General features: G+C 39.3%; 1 protein-coding gene across 1 annotated transcript; it reads right to left on the bottom strand.

Annotated features, from left to right (window-relative positions):
• Positions 1-749: 749 nt before the first annotated feature.
• ints6 (integrator complex subunit 6) lies at positions 750-26,008 on the bottom strand. The gene is made up of 18 exons (XM_002936725.5): positions 25,486-26,008; positions 25,202-25,279; positions 23,037-23,186; positions 13,514-13,603; positions 12,323-12,506; positions 11,643-11,768; positions 10,383-10,537; positions 7,956-8,108; positions 7,585-7,717; positions 6,743-6,837; positions 6,199-6,309; positions 5,161-5,376; positions 4,951-5,077; positions 4,468-4,610; positions 3,878-4,094; positions 2,588-2,944; positions 2,414-2,507; positions 750-1,430 (listed from the first exon to the last, which is right to left on the bottom strand). Exons 1-18 carry the CDS (start codon positions 25,594-25,596, stop codon positions 1,337-1,339), a joined length of 2,634 nt encoding a protein of 877 aa, XP_002936771.3. The 5' UTR covers positions 25,597-26,008; the 3' UTR covers positions 750-1,336.
• Between the last annotated feature and the right edge of the window lie 1,030 nt (positions 26,009-27,038).

A 27,038-nucleotide genomic window follows, 5' to 3' on the forward strand; every position in this document is an offset into this window, starting at 1 on the left:
AGCTTTTTTCATAGAATAATAATAGAGCATGTATGGCCACCTTAGTTTTGACTATAGAGCATGTATGGCCACCTCTAGTTTTGACTATAGAGCATGTATGGCCACCTTTAGTTTTGACTATAGAGCATGTATGGCCACCTTTAGTTTTGACTATAGAGCATGTATGGCCACCTTTAGTTTTGACTATAGAGCATGTATGGCCACCTTTAGTTTTGACTATAGAGCATGTATGGCCACCTTTAGTTTTGACTATAGAGCATGTATGGCCACCTTTAGTTTTGACTATAGAGCATGTATGGCCACCTTTAGTTTTGACTATAGAGCATGTATGGCCACCTTTAGTTTTGACTATACATTTCCCCTTAAATGATTGGTATTTTAGGACGGGTTTACAAGGGAATTTAAAATGTGGTTTCATTATAGGAATTGTAAAATATTTCCAGGGAGAATATTTTCCTGGTCACAGATATCAGATTTACGGTATATGAAGTGGGGAGACCCTTATAGGGCAATACAAACTCAGGGCACTGCTGGCTACCTGGAGTGCTAGAGTTGTAGCCAAATGGCAAGTGGGTGGCAACTAGTTCAATTACATTTTAACACATGGAATTGGTTTTCATCCATATCAACACAGTGAAAGTAGATTAAACTGTAAAAGCCAATCACGCTGAGCCTGTAAAGTCTTTTATGGCACTAAATGGCCACTAAAAGCAATTTGCCTTTCTACAAAGAAAATTCCACAGAAATAGTGGTTTGACAAACAATAAAATAGAGCTTTTTTTATTGATGGAATAACAAAAGTGCCTCTGTTTAAATAGCTTTCAAAATACGCCTGTACAACTTACAATAGTATATTCAAAATAACTATGTACAAAATATTACCTTGTTAAACATATGTGCTTCCTTATAGTTAATTAGAAATGTAGGACTACATGTAAAGGTCTGTCCAGGCTGTCCATGGCCACAGAGCAAATGCGACTGCAGGCGTCCAGTCCTATAAAATGCTTTGTCTCAGAAGCAATCTTTCAGTGAGCCCTTAAGGTTTTGGCAAACATTCTTTAGAGTCAGTGATTAATGTGAATGGTAGCTGAAGATGGTACATTGTAGAACCTGAGAATATCAACGGAGTTGACCAAAGACCATCCAGATATTCTTAAAAGCCTCATTATTTCATTGCATGTATAAAAAAAAAACAAACCAAAAAAAAAAAATCCCATATATTATACGCAGTTAGATATACAATCACTCCATGGATCCAATGGATTCTCCAATTATATGGCTGCATGAGGAAAGTGTCCCATATTGTAGCTCCCAGCAGAGTGGCATACAGAATAACTTAACAGCTGCTTAAGTGGTTAACTTGATTGGCCCTTCGGTGAATTTCTTCCAAGAATCCTTCCAATTGCTCTATTAACATCCTTTTTTTAAACCTGCACACAATACATCGTACATGTAATGATTAATACAGTTATCACATTTCTGTTGCACTACTACAAAACAATCAAACACACAAACACAAACTGCAGGGTTAAAAAAAATTAAATTACTTGTTAAATGTTAAAGAAAATGCATCAATCTCCTTCTACAGTATCCAGCTACCAATTATTGCAAAATAAAAAGCCCTGACACAAGGGAGCATTTACAATGCAGAAAAAGACCAATTTTTGCACTATGTATGGGGCACTTTGCCTACCATGTGGGGCATTGTGCAAATAGCCTCAGACCTGTGTATTGTTTCAGAGCGTAAAGACCTGTGGTCTGTGCTTAGAATTGAGTGTGGCCCGTGTTAGGCTGTGCTCAATTGGTACGTAGGTGTCCCACCCTGGACGTTGAGCATCTTCCTGACACTGCTATTTGGTGTCTCAGGACATATTTACTAAGAAGGAGTAGTTGAAAGGGTGGTGTCATTACATAAACTATAAAATGTTTTCAGGGAGAATATTTTTGATCCCACGTTCCCTGACAAGAGCAGCAAATGCTCTTAAAACGAGCACTAAGAAATTCTTGCTCCCCTTAGTGCTGTTGCACTTGTGTCCAGGGGTTTGAAGAATCAATTAGTCTTACTATGCAGCCCTTTCCGGGATTTTTGGGAAGCTCCTGTACAAACAAGGAGCTCAAAATGGGCAAAGCAATCACCAATAAAAAAAAAGGCAAAATAAAAAATGGAATTACATGAAAAAGGCTGCAAAGTAGTGACAATCAAAATATGTGTCCAGAAAAATTTCAGATATGTTCAGAGGGTGGCTTCCCCACACCATGGGATGGCACAATAAGTAGCTCAGACCAATAAGTATTTTTCTACTGAAAAATAGCAGTGTTTATTTCTTGTGACTCTTCCCATCCAGCTGCAATGGTCCTCTGCACTTTAAAAGAAGCAGCAAAGGTACAAAACGTGTAGCGTGGCACTTCTTACCTGGCTGCCTCTTTGATGACATTCTGCAGAAAAAGAAGGCGCGTCTGTAGGTCACCTTGAACATCTTTGAGCAAAGTGAAAATGATTCCATATTCTAAAAACAGAAATATATAGTTATAGTATTTAGCAGATATGATTTTGTTTCCATGACAGGACAGACAGTATAATACTTACTTCTGCCTGGCTTGCGAATTTCTCTTAGTATTTGTGCTTTGAGCTCTATGTTGGCCTCTTCATAGCTCCTGCATTGTTGCAACCTCCTTTTTCTGTGTGCAAATGCAGCAGTGTTGTTTTGTAAGCAGCTTGGAGTATCACCAGAGTCTTTTGTTTTTTCAAGAAACACATCGCTAGTGTCGTTTGGCGTAAAGTTACAGTCCCTCGCTGCTGCATAAGCTTCAGTTGCTTCTACGGCAGCATCGGACAGTGTTTCAAATGGCTCTGATTTAGTAGTCACTAAGTCATCACGAAGATGGTCCGCAACATGATTTTCTGTAGCTTCATTCATTGCAACATTGTTGCTCGGATCAGAATCTATAATTAACAAAGGATTTAATCAACATACATTTTTGACACGGACCGCAAACAAATATATGAACTGCTATGGTCAGTGTAAAACAAATTACCTGTTGGCAGGACAGGATATAAACATGGATTTACACAATTAAAAATTTAAACCAACTGAAGGAAGAAACTACCCAAAATCAATGTTATTTAAAGAGAAAAAAGCATAAGAAAACCCAGTATGTTAACAAAAGATTAACTTTTAGGGCTCTGGTACACGGGGAGATTAGTCGCCCGCGGCAAAACTCCCTGCTCGCGGGCGACTAATCTCCCCGAGTTGCCTTCCCCCTGCCATCCCACCGGCGAACATGTAAGTCGCCGGCGGGATGGCAGACACGGCAGGGCGATTTCGGGAAATCGCCGAAAAAGCCTCACGAGTCTTTTTCGGCGATTTGCGCAGAATCGCGCCGCCGCGTCTGCCATCCCGCCGGCGACTTACATGTTCGCCGGTGGGATGGCAGGGGGAAGGCAACTCGGGGAGATTAGTCGCCCGCGAGCAGGGAGTTTTGCCGCGGGCGACTAATCTCCCCGTGTACCAGAGCCCTTAAACTGAAATATATAACCAAATGGCCAAAGTTTGGCCTGCTCTAGTAAACCTATAGCAGCTAATCAGTACATAGCTTTTAAAAAGATCAAGTGCTTTATCTGGGTTGTGTCAATCAAGCAACCACAATCAGTAACAAAGTGCCCCCTACAGGTCTGCTTTCTGCCTGATTCTATGCTAAGTTTGAAGTAGCATTGCTGTGCTCATGCATGTGCAGTGCGCCATGCATGAAGAGCCGATATGCAAGCCCTTTTTTGGACCATTTTGCAACATAAAAAAACACACATATTATCAAGTTACTTATGCTTTCCAATAATCCAAATGGCATATACATTTAACAAAGTAATCATCATACTTACTTTTATGTACAGCTACAGGTTTTGGCAGATCAGGTGGCACCTGATCTTTCCCTCCTATGTGGTTGTTTATCACTGATGGAGACTGTGGTCTGGAGCGCAACAATGGCGACATACACCGCCTCCTCTTTGGGACTCCTTGCATGTTTGGTTCTCCTGTGCGTTTCTGTTTATTCTGGTTCCCTGACACAAACTCATCAGCTTCATCAATCATCATCCCCTGAAACGAAATAACAGTTGATCATATGCCAACATTCAAGGGAAATTTACAGTTGGCCTTTATGCATGTGGTTCTCTTCTTTCCTGCAACACTTACTTGTGATATTAACATAGCTATCTCGTGATTGCAACAGCAAGTGTTACTTTTATATGTCATGGAAGAATGAAAAAAAAAATAGCAAGAGAGAAAGTGAAAGAAAGAATGAAAGAGAAAGAAACAAAGAAAAGAGCAATAGAAAGAGAAAGAGAAAGAAAGAAAAGGAAAGACTTTACAGGGACACCTAAAGTTGCTTGGACATTCTTATCTAAAATAATAGCTTAGAAAAAATAAATCTCTGTTACATGTTTTCTTTGCATGCAAAGCCTTCAATTACCTTTTTGTCTAATTTAAATGGATTTCCAAAAGTGTGAAGTCTCCGGGGTTGGTCAGAATCAATCTCTCTTAAGGGTGATGGAATGTGCTTTAGGTATTCTTGGTAATTTCCCATCTGGACGATAGGAATGCTGTGTGCCTGATCTGTGGGGACCATATTAAATTTTGCATTATTTCATATAATTTACATTGGTGATAGAAGTGATGCATCTGCAGCAGCTTAAGCCTTATCTACAATAAATGCCTCTTCATGATACAAATGCAAATAAGTCGACAGAGATTTATGATAAAAAGGAACTCAAACTTATGCATCAACATTGCATTGTATTCCTGCAATTTATTGCTTCCAATCACATCTTCAATTTCTTAAAATCTGAAAATGGCTTTCCTCCATCATTTCCTTATTGCAACCATATACTAAAAAATGTCTGCATTAGAATTTAACCAAAATAGGCAGATATGAATGGCCATTAGAATACTGCACCTTCATCTTGCCCTTTAAGAAACTGGCGAGTTGACTTAAGAAGATTTGCCCTCATTCTTGTTAGATGATCCAGAAGATTTGTTCGCGGGATGTCATAGGCATTTCTGAAAGTCTGTGGCTTTATGTCCTGTGGAGAATAGAGAATGTGAGTGCTTCTGGGAACATCAAACGTAAGCACAAGGGGCACAAGCGATCAGTGGAATAACATACTTTATTCAAAAGGGCTATCTGGAAGCCAGCAAACTCCTTCATATTGAGATCCATAGGCCGCTGTGGCACTTCCCCGGTTATTTCCTGAAGCAGCTGCTTGAAATCTTTTCTCAGGGCCAGTGACAAGGCATTTGAACCACTCCGCACTTTAATGCCCGTTTCCTGCGGGAATTTCTTTCCTATCAAGCCTATCACTCTGTCAGATTCAATTTTTGCCTACACAAAGAAAACATGAAACATTGAGAAACCACTCTGCGGAAGTGGCAAATTAATTCAGGGATGTAACAAAGGAAAAACAGAGCCAGGGGAGAAGAAATGGTATATATTATTATGTGTTGATGTAAGGACACATAGGAAATTGAAATTGTATTGCCGTCTTTGCACATTATTGCTATTTTTGTACACTGTATTCTTTGTTAAAATATGTAAGTATCTTATGCGGTTGAGATGACAATAACAGTTCCAAACTGAACTGAACTTATTGCCAACCTGCAAAAAATGTTTTTAATGATCGATTTCATCCATCAATGGTTAACGATATGTGAGGAGGCTTTTGTTGTATCTTTGTTGTGTTGGCTGCAAGATCATACATATATTAACCGACAGCTATGTGTTCCTTTGTTTACTTTCGCATTAAACCCAACCCTTCAAAATAATGGAACCCACAGTAAACATTTGTTTAACGATGATTATCTGATCATCGTCTTATCCATTGACCAATTTCATTGCTTCACAAAGAAGTTTTTTTAACCTTTCTAATTGACTGTTGGGACATTGTCGTTGAAACAATTGTAAATTTTATGACCCCCATCAATGCAACAATAAGTAGATGACTTTATCGGAGAGTCCATCCTGTCCTCAGCACATGTGACTCTGAACAAGAAGTCTTGTTTAAGACCTTTACATATTATGCACTTAGTAAACCACTTGATTCTTATTCGCTAAACAAAATATATATTTAGGATCATTAAGGACATATACTTGGGAAAATTGCATGTTAGACACAACACATGCATAGACAGGTTCCTAAAATTTTACCTGCTGACTTAGCTTTTTGAGGTAGGAGACAACACTGTAACTCAGTCCATATTCCATACTGTCTGGCATGAGGTTTGGAGCTCCCATCATCCTTAGAGCTTTCTTTAGGGGCTGAAATTCAGACACAAAGAGACAATTACTAAATAACTGCACACTTATGGTTGTGGCTTATATACTCCGGCACCTAGTTCAGATTTATTAAAATATAAGTTTGGAGCTTAATACATAAAAACTCACCCATGTTCTATCTATTCCCTAGAGATTTTTAGAAGCTAATTTATTAATGGGTGAAAGTTTAAGTTCACCATTTGATAAATACACTTCTAAAAATCCCATAGGAATGAATAGAAGATGGGTAAGTTTTTATGTATTAAGTTCTAAACTTACATTTTTATAAATCTGCCCCCTAGTGTCTTGCAGGCCTTATCCTTTTAGACTGTAAACTTAAATGAGAAGGATCCTCTTTATTCCTTGTGCTAGTTTGTGTTTTGCATGTACATGTCCTCCTATTGCAAATATAATATACATATATACCATCACTTACCCCAATATAATAAGGTGGCATTGTTTTCAAATAATTTTCAAACAGCTGTCTCCATTTTAAAGGTGGTTTATTTTTGTGTATTTTAAACAAGTCATCTGGAAAGCAACAACAGATTCAGTCAATTGATTAATGACAAAGTATAATTACATGCAGATGGACAATCTCAGCTGTCGCACATAACCCGCCAATCATTTTGGTAAGATTGAGGGCATCCTTTGATAATTAATTAAATGCAATAGTCATAGCACAGCACAACATATCAATAGAGCATTACTGATACATTCCACAGGAAATAATGCAGAAAAAGACAGAAATTCGTCCATTAATTGGCTCATGTGACCCCAGGGGGCGGCCCTTAGTACTTAAAATCCATGTTAAGGGATTCAACCAAACACCGAATTGAATCTGAATTAGTACATGCTATTTAAGATTCGGTTAGCCCAGGACCTTGGATCTGCCCGAATCCGAACCCTGCCGAAAGAGGCCGAATCCTGACTGAATACCAAACAGAATCCTGGATTCAGTGCATTCCTATTTTCTATTTAGGATTACCCAATGGCACATACTACTAAAAAGTTTGTTTTTATGAAAATGGCTTCTTTAGATGAAGCAGGGCTTTACATATAAGCCAACTTCTGCAATATATTTTTAGAGACCTACATTGTTTGGGGGTATCGTTTTCCTTTAATGTTCAGAGTGTCTTGCAGAACTTGAATTCACATAGAAGCTGATAAAGTTTTAACTTTATTTATTAATGCTAAATTTACCAGCCAACATTATCACTTTGTAATAACTTGGTATTAAAATACCAACAATAACAAATCATACTCATTCATGCTTACCTAGCAGTGGGAGGAGAACAGGATAATTGTAAGGCAATACGAACAGGTTGACGCAGCTGAGTGCGGTGCTGGCTTTCAAGTAGCCAAAGGGATGTCCAAGTTCACTATACTTTGCGCTGTTTGCCACAAACACCTTTGGGGGGAAAAAAAAGCAATTTTAATGTCTCATTTGGGTTACTTATTGCATGTCTATTTTTTAGCTAGGTTTGTGGAAGTTCAGAGACACTCAGATATTTTGACAAAACACCTTGTTTCTGGAGAAGCTGTGGTGATACAAACAAGGATAAAACTGGACTGACCTGGATATATGGATATCTCTATATATCTCTATATATCTCTATATATCTCTATATACACTATGCTGTACTTACCGTCCAGCAGGTGTGTGGAGATTTCCTCTCTAGAATAAACTGTGTCAGTGGCGAAGGTTCCAATTCATATTTGTCAAATGGTAGCTTGTCAATAACCATTGGCTCTGAGTCTGTACATGAGAACTTCACGACTGGATGGGAAGTGCGTGGCGGCTGTTAATGGCAAAAGAGGACATGTATAGGACTTGCACCAAACAGTGTGTTAAATAAGCTCTTCTGAACCACCAGTATATAGCAATCAATATATATATATATATATATATATATATATATATATATATATATATATATATATATATATATATATATATATATGTATGCAGAGATGCACTCAGGGACTTTATAATAAGTGTGAAAAAAATCAAAAGTTTATTGTCATGTCATGTCTTGAAAAAGGTCTCCTAGTGGGACTGAAACTTTAACGATAAACCTTTGATTTTTTCACACTTATTATGAAGTCCCTTTTTGCGATAGTACCAGGGCATTTGCTATATTTTTAACTTTGATTGCACCAAATTCTAGTTAACTCTTCTTCCTTTATTGAATAAAATAAACAGCAACTTTGTAGGATAATTTCACACCTTTTTAAAAATGTGTCATAGAATGTTATCAAAGAACCTAAAGATTACATTGCCATGACATAAATGAACATATGAGTGTAAATAGCAAAGGCACTGCCAGAATTACTTGATTGAGCAAGTTATAACTAAGGCTTTGACATGTCCTGTCACAACTTGTGCGTAATGCACATCTCAGCCCAGTGCGGGACATGACCGGCAGCAGCCAAACATGCACAAACTGGTGAGGACTTAAGCTGATGGCAGCAAAACCTACCCAAATCCTGTCAATGTCAGCAAGAGCAACAATGCTTGTTCCCTACAATGCTAAAGTAGCTTACAGCTCGCCAACACTTAAACAGCAATAAAACGAGGAAATTACACATATTAATACAGATTCTACTGAGCTGGGCATTAGGGCAGTTGTAACTTAATGTCTATAACTGTTACGGTATTAGACACACATATGCACTGCGTCAAGAATAACATTTTTTTTAAACCAGAAGGAAAGGGGTCTGTATGTACATCTTGGGCCCTTAAATACTCTGAAATACTATTTTTCAATCAAAACATGGTTCATATGTTGGCAGATAAGCAGGTATTTAATGTTTTCCCTCATACACACATGCCCTTTTAATACTGGACAGCTCTCACTCAGAAAAATGGGAGTTAGCTTTCCCAAGTGACATCAGTTTAGGGCAGATACACTCCCTACCCCAGCTCCATTGATCTGCAGTTAAAAGTACAGCTTTGCTGCCTGTGCCTGCACACAAGCGAGAGTGGAGGTTGGCCCAAAAATGCCTGCTTTCATGTTTCAGGGCCGTTCTTCGCTGTGCTCCGCTGAGTGTGCCTAAAGTGCAGATCAACAGAGCTGAGGAAGGGAGCAAATCCGCTTCCCTCAGCCTGAAAAAATAAACGTAAGTTGAGGGCAGCAGAGCCAATGCTCTGTGTGCCCTGGCCCTAATATGAAGGTTCCCAAACGGTGCGGCTGGTTCCCTTGGGAGGCCTTGAAGTGGCTGAAGGCCAATTAGGGAAAGACATGGCCCACAGCATACTAATTAATCAGCAATGAAAATGACTATTTTCAATTAATCTTGCCTTGGTACACTTATAACCACAACTTTACTGTAACTCCCCAGCTAATATAGATCCCCTTCCCCTATGCAGATGGCCATATACAGACCAGCTCTTCTAAACTAAAGTTGCAAGAAATTGAAACTTCGCATGACTTTGGAATACCGAAGCCATGTGATGGCCATTAACATTATTGAGATAGGACCATCCAACAGTATAGCAGTTGGTACAAGGGTTTAGAAGAGCTACTATGTATATACTATTAAATTATACTACAGGTATGGGACCAGTTATCCAGAATGCCCGGGACCTGGGGTTTTCCGGATAAGGGGTCTTTCCGTAATTTGGATCTCTTACCTTAAGTCTACTAAATAATTATTTAAACAGTAATTAAACCCAGTGTTATTGTTTTGGCTCCAATAAGGATTAATTATATCTTAGTTGGGATCAAGTACAAGCTACGGTTTTATTATTATAGAGAAAAAGGAAACCATTTTAACAAATGTGAATTATTTGATTAAAATAGAGTCTATGGGAGATGGCCTTTCTGTAATTCGGAACTTTCTGGATAATGGGTTTCCAGATGAGAGGTCCAATACCTGCAATATAGTCTTACTTTGTACTGTGAGGACAACTAAAACACTGGCCATCTGCATAGGGGAAGGGGATAAACCGACTACAACGCTTTGTGGGACATCAGCCTTACTTTCACTCATATTGGGAAATCAGTATCAGCAGTTTTGTATATCTGAATAACCACAGGTCTAAAATAGATATGTATAATCTAATTACTTACTAATGTTGGAGAATTCTGATCTGGCCAAAAGGATTCTGGAATAGGCCAGTGACCTAGAGGGACGCCTGCTTTTGGATTGGGCCTAACATATATGAGTTTGCGACAGCTGTGCCAGGGTTGGGATCCAACTGATCTGACTGGGTCTGTAGGTCCATCTGAAAGGAACAAATAATGTTTTTATTAATGTTGAACATTTTAATAATTCCATTCCTAGCCAAACATTTGGCTAGCCATAAATGTAAGTAGCAGGCCCTAGCCTAGTTGGTACCCCCAAGCATGGATGGCTGCCAGCATATTGCTGACCTACTTACCCTGGCATGTGACTACAGGCAAAAGACATAAACAATTATAAAAGATTCTATGCTAAAGATAAAATGTCACTCCCTGAAGGAAAGTGCATATTCGGAATTTGTTAAAATTTAAAAAATGATTAAAAAAAATTAAATGTCATTACTAATAAAAGCATCCTACATCAAGGAGAAGGAAAGGTGAACTGGCTCCCATAACCACACTGTTCAATTAAGCAGAGTCTAACATGGGATTTATTATTTTGTTCCCTTGAACCAATCAAGCCTAGGTTTGCACCTACAATAAATCCAGTTTTTGTCCATAACCTTGTGTGTATTTTTTATCTCTTTGGAACATGACTTTCCATCTAGCCAAGCACTCCACTGATATATTCAAATCACAACGGAAACATCTTGTTTGGTTCATATTTAGCACAACTTTATATCATAAGCAAACACAGAAACAGTACTTACAGTGCCAACACCAAGGTCATACATTGGTTACACTGAACAACAACGTAACCAGACAACTATAGGATTTCACAAGTCATATTTTGAATATACCCTTTATCCCACAGGAAGTGGGAGTTTGAAATAATAGATAAATAAAAAGATTCACAAAGCCTCCTTAATCTCCACAGCTGGCAAGAAAGCAGCACTTTCTATATTGGGATCTATTTACTGAATCTCCTACCCTTTTCGGCAGTGGAATGGCGAGTAACTGGGCCCTGCAGCAAGATCACTGAGCCACTAAACTTTCGAAAAAAAGACATTTCCCTTAACATATATTGCACCTCCTTATCAGTCAAAGTCCCACTTTGTCCCCTAGAGTTCCTAGGCACCCAAAAAGTTGCAGGGTCATTTACCTCTATAGTTACACCCATGTTGTTGAGAAAGACACATGCATTGAGTTCAAGTTTATTTGTTAGAACACAATCAAAAAGGATACAAATGTTAACAGAACTGTAGTTACCCTCTAGAATTGGAGGATCTGGTCCAGACTTTTCAAAGTTAATCACTACTCCACTTTGAATCTTTTGCACCAACGACTCTAGACACTGGTTAAGAATGCGTTGTGAAGTAACACTATATGATCGCCCTAGAAAGAAATCAAATATCTTCAACCTTAAGCAGGAAAATTGGCATTGTCAGTTTCCTTTGGGCCCTGCATCACAGATGTAAACCAGTCAAGTGCAGTTATTATATTAAATTATATTTCATCTATATGGATACAAATATACACACCGATGACAAAAAAAGAATAGCAGCACATACTGTACAATCAGTTGTGTGTGACTTCTTAAGCACACACTTCAATTTGGTATATTAAACATTACATTAGAATTTTTTTGGGATCTTTGGAGACTAAAGGGAGTCATGCATGGACTGACTGAACGGTTTTCTGACTACACTGCAATGCAAATGGACAGCTAGATAGCACTGATTTGTCTGTCTAGCTGATACCCCATATGAGAGAAAGCAAGCTGCTGATGCTCATTTATGTGCTGACAAGAGACACTAGCAGTCCATTTGGGATCTGTTAAGTCTAAGATGGGAATGGATTCCAGAACAATGACAAAACTACCACTATTCATGGAAGCACACAGACACACTTTGCGCAGTGCTTGACTCAGTAATCATACATGGACCTACCTCCAGTCACATCACACATGGCAGTAATAGGGGACTCATCAAACTGAACGGCGGTTGGCTGCTCTTGCTCTACCGATGATGCTCCAGGCAGACGAAGCACCAGAGCAAAAAGTCTCTGATCCCAGCGAAATGGCTCTTTTGTCAGTTCACTGCCAGGTAACGGAGAAATCAAAGGCAAGTGGAGCTAAATAAGAGACAAGGAGTAAAACATTTACAGGAAAGGACTGCAGGGTTGTACAGAAATCATAGTATTGGAACTTCCTCCACCTTGCAAATAATGGCCTATTCATCTGCCTAATATCTCCACTCCCTCAAAATGAATTTGTCTCACCCACTAAGACATGTTAAGGTCTCATAATGAATTGTGTTTTCCTGTCCCAGTAACTTACCTGGTCCAGGCAGGGGAAACCAGGTATACATATATACTTATGTCTGGTGTACTATTGTAATTTTCTTTCACAGAGAAATTTCAGTTTGATCTTACTACTTTAATGAGAAAAGCATTTGTACAACCTCTCCAGGGGCTTTGTGTATATCTATAGGACTTAAATTTACTTGTTTAAACCCCACTTTCAATATGGCTAAAATGCACGTAATCAGTGGCCACTTCAAACACAGGAACCACAAGAGCCCAATTTAGAGAATTTCCTAAACAACTTCCTTTGCAGGTTGACACACCTTCATACCACCATAAACTTGAAAAACTTGAACAAAGTAGTGCAACATTGTGGTACATATTATTACACCATACTATAAATAACTTAGCACAAGAGTTGTACAAGAAACAAATTGATATTTACATTATTTTCCCTGAAGTCAAATTATGTGGTTTCTTCACAGCAGTGGTGGGAAACCTGCGGCCCTTGAAGGGTCGACCTTTGGCCTGTTCAGCCTACAAGACAAACATCGTGACTTGATGCTGTTCAGTTGGCTCAGCACTCACACTAGACTGGTTTTCTAGTTTTCTGTTTTGGCTGCTACATCTGCATTTCTGGATAATGACATATCTGTTTATTTTCTGTGGAAAGCATGCAAACTCACGAGCACAGCCCAAGTTTAATCACCACACACAATACTATTTATAACCATGGACAATTATTTTTTTTCTATGCAAGTAGGCCCCAATCAGAATATGGAGATACAGATTAAGTGCTGGAAATGAAACAATGGTGAAGATGATCATTGACTTACTTCATCCTGTGCTCCATTGGCCGTGGTTAACTTGCTTCCATCAGTTATAGCAATGATAATTGATGGCTCCAAGAAGAAGGGATTTCGCCCCTGTAATACCGCAAAAAAATACAGAGTTTAAAGCCCATCTTTAACATTTAATGGATACAATCATTCCTTTAATATTGCTGAAATACCCTTGTTTATCCTTGATGGTCAAAGCGATCAGGACAACGCTACAGTTCTTGAAAATATTTGGCCAATTAATCAAACAGTTTTTGTCAAATTACATCTATTATATCTATATATACATACACATATAAAAATAAATATCTATCTATACAAATACACCAGTCAGCTGAAGGATTTACCTTTAAAAAGTTTGGAGCTTCCCATTAGTCTCCTATAAATTATTGGTTGTTTTTGTATGTAATGTATACATCCATTTGTTAGCCATGTGCAAAATATGCTGGCACTTTATAAATAATAATATAAAAATAACAGCTTCTCTGCCTCACACTGATGAGAATAGGGTGCGCCCTAATGATCCTTTCCCCTGAAGAAGAGTAGGAAGTGTGTAGCCACCCTCAAGATGGTGAATGGTTGCATTCTACAATACAAAATGCTGTGGGTTTTCTTGCACAGCCTGGGAAATCAGCCAGCTATATAATGCTATCCATTATTTTTTTTTAATGCAATGTCTAGTTCTCAATACCACACGTCACCCTGTGACATCAGTATAACCCAAGCCTTTAATCACAGAGCAGGGAAAGCATTTAAGATATCCTGACCTTTCCTTTCTCCATTCATTTTAAATTTAATTTTGCTTTCAGCAAGCATAGGTACTTGCTCCAGAGCCCAGAATAGAGATAACTGCTTTTCTAAACACCCTGTGGATGAAAAATGTGTTGCAGATAGGGGGAAGCATTATCAGCTACGTTGGTCACATTAGTTAAAAAGTGTAAATCCACCAGACAAAAAACATTTAATGTTGTATATTATAACACTATTTAATAACATAGTCTCCTATGGGTGAGCTCATGAAGTTTCTATTTCTGGCTGGCTAAGAACAGTCATGATGACTACATGCCGAGACATGCAAATGCAGCAGCCCCACCGCTAGAACTGCCTAACTTTTACCATTTGTTGCTATTTTAACTCAGTAAGAATAAGCCATTTTAGCCTTTACGCAAAAAAAAAAAAAAATTAAAAACCTATACTCTTAAAGAATTGAAAATATTCTTCATTAGTACAACCATGAACTTTAAGTGCAAATTAAACATTCAACACAAGACAAGGGAAGATCATACTAAGCTGACTTCTACCAATTTATATCAATGTTTGTATCATGTATGAAGCATATGTATAGTCTCAGTCACTAATGACAATGAATTACATGCTGTGAAAGCCTTTCAAATTCACAACAGAGTGATCCAGACACTGATTGGCTAAGAGACAGCCTCTGGTCTGTAAAAAAAACAACATATCAGACAGATATATGAAAGGGTTAAAAAGAACAGGAAATCATACCCTTTTGCCCCTGGCCCACTGCCAGGCACACAGTCTCAAAGTCTATCCATTCACATGCATGAAACAAAGTCACATGATGGCAACAGGTACTGAACTAAAACTCACATAAGTTGCCTTGAGAGGAAACTTCCGTGACTTCGGCAAATCGCTGCGCCGCGTATGCCATCCCACCGGTGATTTACATTCTCGTCTGTCACAGCCCTAAAGCAACTAAATAACTACCATACAGTACACTGGAAACAGAAGGCAAAATCCTATGCATCAATATTATGAACAAAGTCTGAAACCTAATGCTATTTAAGCTTTTATTTGCCTATGTGCATATGCAGTAAATATTCATTTACCAGTATTGCCTGCAGGCTGCACTGTTATATACTCAATGCATATACAGGTATGGGATCTGTTAACCAGAAACCCATTATCCAAAAAAAAAAAAAGGTTCCAATAGACTACATATTAATAAAAAAAAACTACATTTTTACATATTATTTTCTTATACTCTATACACAGTACCTTGAAATTGATTCCAACTAATATATAATTAATCCTTATCTGCAAAAACTCAGGTCCCAACAATTCTAGATAACGGATCCCATATTTGCCTAAAGTATTCGGAGTGGAATATTCAGCACTAGAATGGCTGATAGAAGACTTGGATATTAAACCTAGGGCTCATTTAAAAATGCAGTGTGCAATGTGAAAAGTGCTGAAATGGATAAAACAGCATGTACCTGCATCTACACACAGTCTACTTTGCAACTTCTGCCTTGCAGGCTCCACTAATGAACTGCACACAATTGCAGTCATACACACAGGGCCGCTCCTGCCACGAGGCAAGGTGAGCCGCCTCTGGTAAGATTCGAAATTTACATTTTCTAAAACAGAAATTCAGCTCTGCTAGTGCAGAAAGCGCAAAATAGTTCTGGAACCCCTCTGGCACTACTGAAAGGGTAAGCGTGAAGTGGGTGGGGGGGGCGATTTGCAGCCCTAGAGGCACCACTGCATACACCCAAGGGTATGCTTACAATAAGCCTAGAGCTGGCAGGAATTCCCCTAGTGGCTTTTGTCAATAGCTGATGCAAATAGGAACAAGAAACCTGTTATCCAGAAAGATATGAATTACGGGAATGCTATCCCTACAGTGTTCATTTAAATCTAATCTAACTCCAATTTTTAAAAATAAATCCCTTTCTCCCTGTAACAATAAACAGTCAGTCATTGTACTTGAACCTAACTAAGCTGCTTAAATCCATATTTGTGGCAAAACAATCCTATTGGATTTATTTAAAGTTTAATTTATGTTTAGCACACTTGGTGATGCAAATTGAGAAAAGATCCCAAGCATTCTGGATATTAGATCCCAGGGTTGGACTGGGGGGTGCAGGGCCCACCGGGACTACTGCCTCAGGGGCCCCACAGCGGCCTTCACACCGCCCCCACAACCCGTCTGACCCCCTGCCCGAGTGCGCATAAGTGAAACTTATCATCAGCACGTCAGGTGAAGGAGACTGGTGGCTCAGAGGAGCACCCTGCTGGGATCAGACGGGGCCGCTGAGACCCACCGGGTGTTTTCCCGATGCCCCAGAGGCCCAGTCCGATCTTGCTAAATCCTATACCTGTACTATGTCCTAGGGGATGATAAGAAAAAACATAACATTTTTAAATGAACAGAGATACGCTATATGCATCATACAGAAACACTGCAATCATTTTTATAAAATCAAAGCATTGTGTAGCTATCTTTCCTCTACCAGAGGTAAACAGTTTGTTTTCAGAGGAAAATATTTATTGTATAAATGCCATAATACATTAATTATACAGCAAGTCTGCACCATTCAGCAAACCATAAACATTTACCAGTTATACATTTCACTCAAAGAATTCTGTTCAAAACATTAAAACCAGCATGCAAACGGTACTCTGTGTATCCTTGTTTCTGACAATCTATGCAAGTTGGTGCCACCAAATGTCTATATTGTAGGGATTTTGTGTTACTGGGGGGTAGATTAGTCTTCAGGAGCAAGGGATGTCCTTAATAAGGCATGTATTTTCCACCTTGTTTTATTTTTAGCTCCAACGAGCATTAACTCCATATTTAGCCATTTGGGGTTTTTTTTGACTTGAAGAAAACATTTCTAAAGAAGCCTACTTGCCCATGAAAAATCATGAAAAAGAAACAATGTTTAATTAAAAAAAAACTTTATGGGAAACATGCAACAAGACTACATAAAGCCTATTTATAAGAGAACTAAAAGCCTCTATGTTAGCAATGATATCTGATTCTTACTAAATCTTAAACATATATGCTGCGAGGAAAAAGACTGATTACAAGTGTCTCACAAAGAGCTTACACTTGCAATAAGAGTAGAGCTAAAGAAACAGCTTCACTTTATATCACTTTAAAAATAATGAGATAACTAAAGTGTTTCAGGTGACCCACCAGTGCTATGGAAAAGAACTGCTTTATGGCACACAAGACTTTTGAACCTCATAGAAGGGTAAAAAGAAGAAGCCACGTATTCTGGTAAATGAGAAAAAAAAATCCCAATGGCACAAAGCAATGCCACTATAATGAGACAGTGCAAAACAACAGGGGATAAAGCTTAATAGTACAGGTATGGGATCTGTTATCCAGAATCTTTGCGACCTGGAGGTTTTTGGATAAGGGGGTTGTTCCATAATTTGGATATCCACACTTTATGCCTGGTACTGTTTTATTATTACGGAGAAAAAGGAAATCATTTTTTAAAATGAGAATTATTTATTAAAATATCCAGAAAGCTCATGTTACTTGGAAGAATTTAGAGAAACGTAATAAAAAATACGGAGACAAACTGTAAGTAGTCTCCCAGACAGACACATTTGAAACTCTTGCTGCCATTGGATCCCAATGGCTTTTTCACAAACCCTTTTCATATAAACACAGCTACAACATAATCCTTAAGTCTCTTATTTTTGTCTTTAGCATCTTGAATGTAACTTAATAAGGGGCTATTTGCAGTTAACCATAGCCTCCTATGTAAGCAGCATTGTCCTTTTACAGTAAGAACTGCATCTTACAACAAGCTGACCATCTCTGTTCAGAGCCTGTATGTAACATGTATAAATATTAAACATAGCCAATCTGTGTGTATATCCCCATTAAAATTATTTTATGGAGGGATCAAACTCCAAAAGACTGCAGATCAAAATTAGCTAACATATTGTAGAGGATGACCACCTCAACCTTTATAAAAAAAAAAAAAAAAAAAAAAAAAACACCCCCCTTTTCAAAAGCAGTTATCGGATATCAACTACACCTGTGTGGACTATACAGTTTATCCATGAACTGTAAACATTAAATGGACACACAGATGTACCTTTACCAAAAACTGATAAACATTCTTGATTTCTTCTCATCTTACCAGTAAGAAATGCTATAAATTATTTTCATGTTTTTACTAGTGCAGTGGCATAACTAAGTTTAAACTTACAGAGACTGGGAAGAAGGGCTAATGCCCCCCTGTGTGTAGGGTCTGCAGTATGGTAGCCCTTGCGTTAAGTGGAATGAATATTTGAATTCAAATACATGCTGATATTCCACTGCTGTGGAGGATCTCAGAACCTATAAGCTCCCAAAAGGTTTTGGTAAAAAAAAAAAACACAAAAAACTTGAATATAAAAAAACCTTTTTTTGCGTTGAGATCAAACTAAGTAAAAATCTTGAGAAATGTTAAATCTGCCCTACAGTGTCAAATACACAAAGACCTTGGTCCTGTGGCCAACAGGAAGCACGTGCAGTGTTTTGCTAGCAGCAGTGTTAAAACCTATGTCCTCAAAGAAAGCAGATAGTAAAGGGTGGCCTATACTAATTACAATTACAGGTATGGGATCCCTTATGCGGAAACCCATTACCCAAAGTTCCAAATTACAGAAAGCCCATCTTCCATAGACTCCATTATAAGAAAATAATTTCAATTTTTAAAAATGATTCCTTTTTATCAGTACCTTGTACTTGATCCAAACTAAAATATAATTTGTCCTTATTGGAGGCAAAACAATCCTACTGGGTTTAAATTATTTTTAAATGATTTTTTAGTAGACATAAGGCATGGAGATCCAAATTACGGAAAGATCCCTTATCCATAAAGTCCCGGGTCCCGAGCATTCTGTATAACAGATCCTATACCTGTATAACAACTGCCTCATTTCTATTAAGCACATCAGTTATGAGATTTACTGTAGATTTCTGACAAAGCCACTTGAACTGTCCTTGAGGCAAACTCGTTCATCCTCTTTAACAAAGAACACAACAGCACAAACTGTCAGCCAGTGTGTCCTGCACTTTTGACAACATCGTCAGAAAGGTGGTATGGGTTTTGTTGTGATCTATGAGTTCTGGTATTTTTTCCCAAGGTGGGTAGGTACAGTTTTATGGTCACAAGCATTCTCCTCAGTGGTCTTAATATATATGTGATATCTCATGTAAATAATTATTGGGGTTATATAATAAAAAGTGCAAAGTTTTTGTAGCAAACATCGGATTGGTTGCAATGGCTTACTGCACCTAGGCAAATTTAGTGCTTTTTATCACATATGGGGTATGGGGGTATACCTAAAATACCTTCTTCCTCTTAGACACTTAGCTCCTATGAAACTGTACTTTGTATTAATTTGTATTTATTATTTTAATGACCCCTTTTTATTATTTATTTTTCTGCTGTATGCCTCCTCCAGGTACCCACACTTTAAGAGCCAATAACAAAAAACAATTATGAATTTAAAGATGATTTACTATATTCTATATTTCTATATAAAATGTCCTATAAAGCTATGGCAGCTGCCGTTCAAGATTAAATGTGGCTGTATTTAGTGCAGGTATGGAATCTGTTATCCAAAAATCTCTGAATTATGGGAAGGGCTTCTCCTATAGACTCCATTAGTAATTAAAGATACTTTTTTTTTTCAATGATTTCCTTCTTCTCTGTTATAAAACAGTACCTTGTAATTGATCCCAACTATGATATAATTAATCCTTATTGGAGGCAAAACAATCTTATTGGGTTTATTTAATGTTTAAATGATTTCTTAGCAGACTTAGGGCTGTGGCAGACGGGGAGATTTGTTGCAGAAGTTTCCTCTCAAGGCAACTGCGGCGCCGCGTATGCGATCCCACCGGTGATTTACATTCTAGCCGGTGGGATCGCATTTCGGGGAGATTAGTCGCCCGCATCAAAGGAGATTTGTCGCGGGCGACTAATCTCCCCAACTGCCATGGGCCTTAAGGTATAGTTATCAAAATTATGGAAAGACCCCATATTTGGAAATCCCCAGGTCCGGGGCATTCTGGATAACAGGTCCCATAACTGTGCTTAACTGATGGCTCAATACCCACCAACAAAATGCACAAACATTTTAATGAGAGATTTTTCTTCTACCATTTCTTGCCCTTTAAAAAGGAAACAACAGGGCTAGCCAACTTATGGAGAACTGACAGCTGAAAGAATGGAAGCAGGGGGTCTGTGGGAAGGGGGAGCAGTCTGACTGCACTCTTCACCTTGAACACAAGCTGCAAACACAAAACAGAGCAAGCAACCCTGTAATGACAGGGTCTTCCTTATGGCAAACTCTAATAACCCCTATATGTAATAAAAAGGCACTAAATTTGCCCAGTAACAGTATCCCATAGCAACCAATAAGATGTTTGCTTTTAAACAGGTGACCAGACAATTCTACCTTCTGATTGGTTGTTATGGGTTACTGCTCCTGGGAAAACTTAGTGCCTTTTATTACATAACCCCGCTAAGAGCACCCAGCAATTCCCAGGGATATGCATTATATGAACAGCTCTATGGCGCATGATGGCATGACTTGGCCTCTTCAGCTGTTAAAGACAATTCCTTCATTATCCAGCTAATAGGTTACAATATGATGAGGAGAGTTACAGTTCAATAAACACAATAAATACTAACTATAACAAATAACTAAACAAAAAATTATGGCCTGACTGACTATAAATATTAAATATATTTTAAAAAATAAACTTATCCATTTAGTGCTTATATTTGTATGTTTATAACATATGGGTGCTTCAATGGCACTTGGAGGCTAAAGTCTGTAGGAGTCCTCTCGGACTGCAGCAGAATCAACCTAAACCAGTAATAGTACAGTGCCAGCAGAATTCCCTGTCTATCCTCCCTGCAGGCCTACTGCCACTAACACAGTAAATCAGATCTTCTTGTAAAGTAAAAGTTGCAGTGAGGCAGAGCAAACTCATACTTGCCTAGTTTGGAGATGTTCAGGTGTCAGCACAATAGCTACCCTGTAACATGTTAAAAGTGTCCTGACAAGGGCCCCTACATGTACAGTACTGTACTCATAATATGAATGAAACTCCCAATTCTATATTTGCCCTCAGTATGCTGTAATTTGAGCTATTGACATATGCTGGCAATGCACTTGTTCTTGCTCAACATGCCACAAGCTAAAGGTGGCCATACATGGGCAGATTTAAACTGCCGATTTGGGTCCTTCAAATCCAGATGGGCCTACCCGACCAATATCTGGCTAAAAATCACAGAGATGCCAATTGGCCAAATTTAATTTTCCTGTCGCATCAGGGACCACATCTACTCATTGATGCTGACCTTGTTCCGATGGCTCCTATTGCCGCCAGGCCAAACAATCAGATTACTCCGATATTGGGCATTTTACGATATTATACACCCACTTAGCCACCGACATGCAATGAAACACACTAAGTTTGCCCAGTAGCAGTAAGTCATAGCAACCAATTAGATGTTTGCTTTTAAATAGGTGAACAATAAATGCCACGTGCTGACTGGTTGCTACTGCTTCTTGCCAAACTAAGTGCCTCTTAGGGCCGTGACAGAAAGGGAGATTAGTCACCGAATAATCTCCCCGAAATGCCACCCGGCTAGAATGTAAATCGCCGGTGGGACGGCATATGCAGCGCCGAAATCGCCAAAGTTTCCTCTCAAGGCAACTGCTGTGATTTTGGCAAATTGCTGCGCCGCATATGCCATCTGTCATGCAATGACAGACAGGTTAATGGTATCTTATAACTAAATGGCAATCTATATTTACCCTAAAAGATTATATTCCATGGCCAGGCAAACGACCACAGGAACTTGTCTGAGTCACTTACATTTTATATGAACATACAGATGACAACGGTCTTTTACCAATTATCCAGTAATTGGTGGTGGGAGATAAGAAAAATAGGACTGCCAATCTGTAGAGAGGCTGCTGTAAGATGCCATAGACCAGGGGTGACCAATACGTTGATCGCGGTCCACCAGTCGATCCCCTGTGGATCACTGGTGGACCGTGATGAAGTCGGGGATGTAGAAGTGTTGCTTGAATGCATACATACACATTCACACTGCACTTCCGCATTCCCTGGTCATCAGTCAACAGCTGAATGAAAAAGTCTGGCAACCCCTGCCATAAACAGTCACTATTTAGTGGGCTGGTGAGAAAGCTATATGGGCCTCTGTAATTAAAATGCCAGGGCCCATTTTGACTCACAGTCCAGGCCTGATTACAGTACTTGCGCTAAACCAGCTTAAGCATATAAGTGGACAAGAAGAAGGATCCAGGTATGGAGCTATTAACCAGGTCATGGATGGCAAGTAGATTTATGCCTGCCCTGAAAGAGCAGTAGAAATACATGTAAACTGCCATGGGAAGCTCAGGAATAATTGTATTCTGTTCAACAGCAATTCCCACCCACAGCATGCAAATAGCCACGCTAGCACTGTTCAGCAAAAGGCAATTGACTTAAATGGAAATAGGAATGGGGGGAGATAAAATTAAAGATAGAAGTATTAGCGTTAAACACTAATTTGACATTATAATTTATTTTTACTTGCTGTAAATTTCACCCATATTTCCCCTTTAACCTCACCATTTTAATTACATTTGCCTTTTACAAATTCAAGTTAAAAATTTTTCTAGAAAACTGTATATTTTCTGGGAGTACATCAGTTTATTCTTGCAAATTTTAACCTACCTGCCCATAATTGTCTATGCCAGTTACTAATCTATTTAAATTTAACAAGTCAAACGCTGTCCTTAGGGATTGACCGAGAGTGGTGAGTCCTACAGCCTGAAGGTTTTTCAGTTCATTCATAAAGGTTGCATGATTTTCTTTCCATCCAGCCTGTAAGCAAATAGAACAGGTATATGTCAGATTCTTAAACATAACATTTTCAGCTTATAAATAAAGACAAAAACTGAACTTAATAGCAGTTAAATGTTTGCTGTGGTGAACTCTAATTTCACACTTTGATAAATATGCCCCTTAAAAACTTTGCTCACATAGGGAGCACTGGGGACAGGATGTGCAGAAAACTTCTGTAGGTCCTATCCCCAGTGCTCTTTAATGGATGTGCATGCATCCAGGGTTGGGTGAAAAATCCCTTTAAAAAAATATATATTAAATATATATTTATTTATTTATTTTTTTAAATTAAATTTTTAATTTTTTTATTTTATTTTCTATTATTATAGTTATATATTGCACCCTTTTTGATTCAGGAGGACAATATTTCATTCCACTGTGTACTTGTAAGTATATTGTTGGGATGACAATAAAACTCTACTTACTTACTTATATTGTAATGGTAGTATAAGCAACATATAAAAACATTCTCATTTCTAGATAAAAAAACAAAATATATTTGGCACCCATATCAATGTAAAAAATCCCATGGGGAAGGGGTTCAATTAACAGTCTGAGAAATGCTGATTTATGCTAGGTCATGCAAGTGGACAAAGGCTGGTTATTTAAGAACGTACTGGTACAGAACTAAGAGTGGATAATCACACAAGCTAGTTCATGCCTCTGGCAAAATGCAACTAAAATAAAATGTGTTGTTCACATAAAAATAAGAAAATGCCAGAAACGGTAACACACAGTAAAAGAACAGATGCAGGTATTGTGACTGCAAAAACCAGAACAGCATAATAAATCAAACAATAGGACTATGCTCATCAATACTAATAATAATAAAGTGACAGCAAATGAATGAAGTGCCGTATAATAGGATAGCAGCAAACATGACTGTCGAGCACGAACATTAATGCTAAGAGCAGAAAGAAAGTATAACACAAAAGTCTACCCTCAAAAACTTACAATCCATACAAAAATAATAAACAGTTGCCGCCAAAATGCCTTTAATATTATCTTAGTGTTTTTAATAAAGAAATATACTCAGTGTGCATTTAACTGCATTACAAATACTCCAGGTGTGCAACCTACAGCCCGCCAGCTGCTGAACTACAAATGGGGTTCCTTGACAATAATTTGGCTCTCACGTGACAGTGAGAACTAATGACTGGGAATTTGTTTGGTGGACACTTAACTGTTTTCATATGGTAACTCCCTGCAGCCCCCAAGTCTGGTGGACATTTAACTGTTCTCATATGGTAACTCCCTGCAGCCCCCAAGTCTGGTGGACATTTAACTGTTCTAAAATGATCATTCCCATCAGCTTTTCAGACACTGGGTGCTGGGAGGTTAAGGATTGAAGGTTGGACATCCCTTGTTAGTATGTGTGTGTTTATATTGTATAAATATAAAATATATACATATGCACACGTGTTAAAATTATGTATCATTCTAAAAATGCATACAACAAATATAATTTTATATTCCTATGTGTAATTGTATATTGCTTTGATAATAAGAAAAAAATGAAAAACAGATGAAGATTAAGCAGGGACTTAATGATAATATTTTACACACATGCAAAACTTATTAGCTGTTATTGTGCTGAGACCTTCCCCACTTTGCAATAGGCAGATATAAGTGAGACACTAATGAAAATACATTGTTTTTATCAGGAGAGTCACTAGGGCCCACAATAGTCTCTCACAAACAGCAGCCCTGACACTCCAGGGCCCCTATCGTGATCTGCGAAGTTCCCCTTGGGGATGTCACTTTTAACTTGAGTCTCGATCTCCCACAGTTCCTTGCGGCTGCGCTGGGTTACGAGGGGGAGGAGTGGGGGATGTCGGCCATGTTTCTGTCAGCTACTGGATATGTGTGTGTGTGTGAGTGCGTGTGGTGGCTGTTAAAGGGATACATGCCAGCAAGGCTGACACAGACATGGCACACAGAGGGAGGGGGAGCAGTGGTGCCTGCTACATGATGCTGATTATATTTATGATTACCTTGATCCCATAAGGAGGCTCTTCCAGGGTGACCAGCATGTACCTGTCTCCTCTGCTAGCAGGATCTCGGGATCTGAGCTGAGAAACAAGACAGAGAGGAGCAGATGGGGTCAGTAGGAGGGAAGGACAGAGGCAGATAGAAGATCAGAGGAAGGGGGGAGAGCGTTAAGTAGGCAGCTTACAAGCGCCCCCTGAGTTGGGGGTAACCCTAATGGAACAGGGGGGTAGTGGTGCTGGCACCCTGGCTGCTGCAGCTGCTCACTGGGAGGGGGGTACTACTATACCTTCATGAAAGTCTCTACTGCGCCTTTAGCTATGTCCAGGTAGGTAGTGCCCAGGTGGGTGCGCTGGTTCATTGAAGCGGACGTATCTAGCAGAAAAAGTAAAATGGGCATAGTGCTGCCGCTGCTGGTACAGGCGAGGAGCTGCTACATGGGCAGTTCCATTCGCCCAGCACGGGAAACACAAGGGGGCTAAGCAGGGTGTGGGGGAAACAGCAGCGGAGTGTCCCTGAGTCTGCTAGCTGGCTGCCCACAGCCCCATATCCTCTTTGTATGACGGGTCGTGGCCTTCAGTTCCAAAAGGGGAAGGTTCTTTAAGGGGCTATTATTGATGGGGATGGGTTTTTTGCAGTTTGGGACCCTTCTGAGAAATTCTTCTGTATTATATCATGTTTCTGGCTGGAAGGGAAGCTGGCTTGGCTAAGTTGGATTGTTTATGCCCCCCGTGGATGTGACAGAAGTTTGAATGAGTTCAGCACTACTTCCCCCTGCCACAAGCTCTGTCTCCCTCTACTGAACGCTTCCTTTCGCACTCGGAGCTTTTAAAGCGAGGAGGAGGGGTTCGACGGCTCCTAATGCCGTTACGTCAGAGTCCCATGTGACGCGGGACAGGCGTGCCTTATTGGACAGCATGTGCTTCGGCTCATGTATATTCATGAAGGGATTGTGTTACGCGCATTCATTAACCCTATCGGTGGCTGAGATCATGGGGAAAGCGAGTCTCCGCGGGAGGAGTTGGGTTAAAAAGGAAAGAGCGCGGCAACGGGAGGTGTCATGCGCGTTCATGGAAGTGGGCGGGGAAATGCGGGACGCGCGTACGTACGCGGGTTTTGTGCGGCGCGCTTTGCCTTGTGTATAACGGGCGTCGTCGCTGTGTTTTTTCCTCAGTCGTCAGCAGAGCAGCCGAGGGCATGGTGGATGCGGGTTCAGATGAAGGAAATTAATGCTTTTTATTTACGTGCTTGTAGTTAAACTCCTCATTCGCTTTATCTTTATATCCTCTAGTGTACATACGTTTATTTCTGACCAGCCCATATTGGTTTTATACGTTCAGTTCCGGCGTTCTTCTGGCGACTGTCGTTTTTCCCCATGGCCTGTTTCTTGAGCGCTGCTCGAAAATGCTTGCGCGACTGGGAATGCTGGGAAATGTAGTTTAACTGCGGAGTACAGCGCTTTCCTCAGGCCCGTCTTCACAGTTGGACTGCGAGTCCCGGTATTCTCAGTATATAAAGGCTGGGGCGTTTGTTGTTGATCTAATGTTATATCTGTACAGGTATAGGATCCCTTATCCGGAAACCCATTATCCAGAAAGTCTCCCGTAGACTCCATTTTAATCAAATAATTCAGAATTTTAATACTAATTTCCCTTTTCTCTGTAATAATAAAACAGTGCCTTGTAATTGATCCCAACTAAGATATAAATAATCCTTATTGGATGTAAAACAATCCTATTGGGTTTAATTAATGGTTTATTGATTTTTTAGTAGACTTAAGGTATGGAGATCCAAATTACAGAAAGACCCCTTATCCGGAATACCCTTGGTCCCGAGCATTCT

The sequence above is a fragment of the Xenopus tropicalis genome, chromosome 2, assembly GCF_000004195.4.
Source record: "Xenopus tropicalis strain Nigerian chromosome 2, UCB_Xtro_10.0, whole genome shotgun sequence".
Classification (NCBI taxonomy): Eukaryota; Metazoa; Chordata; class Amphibia; order Anura; family Pipidae; genus Xenopus; species Xenopus tropicalis.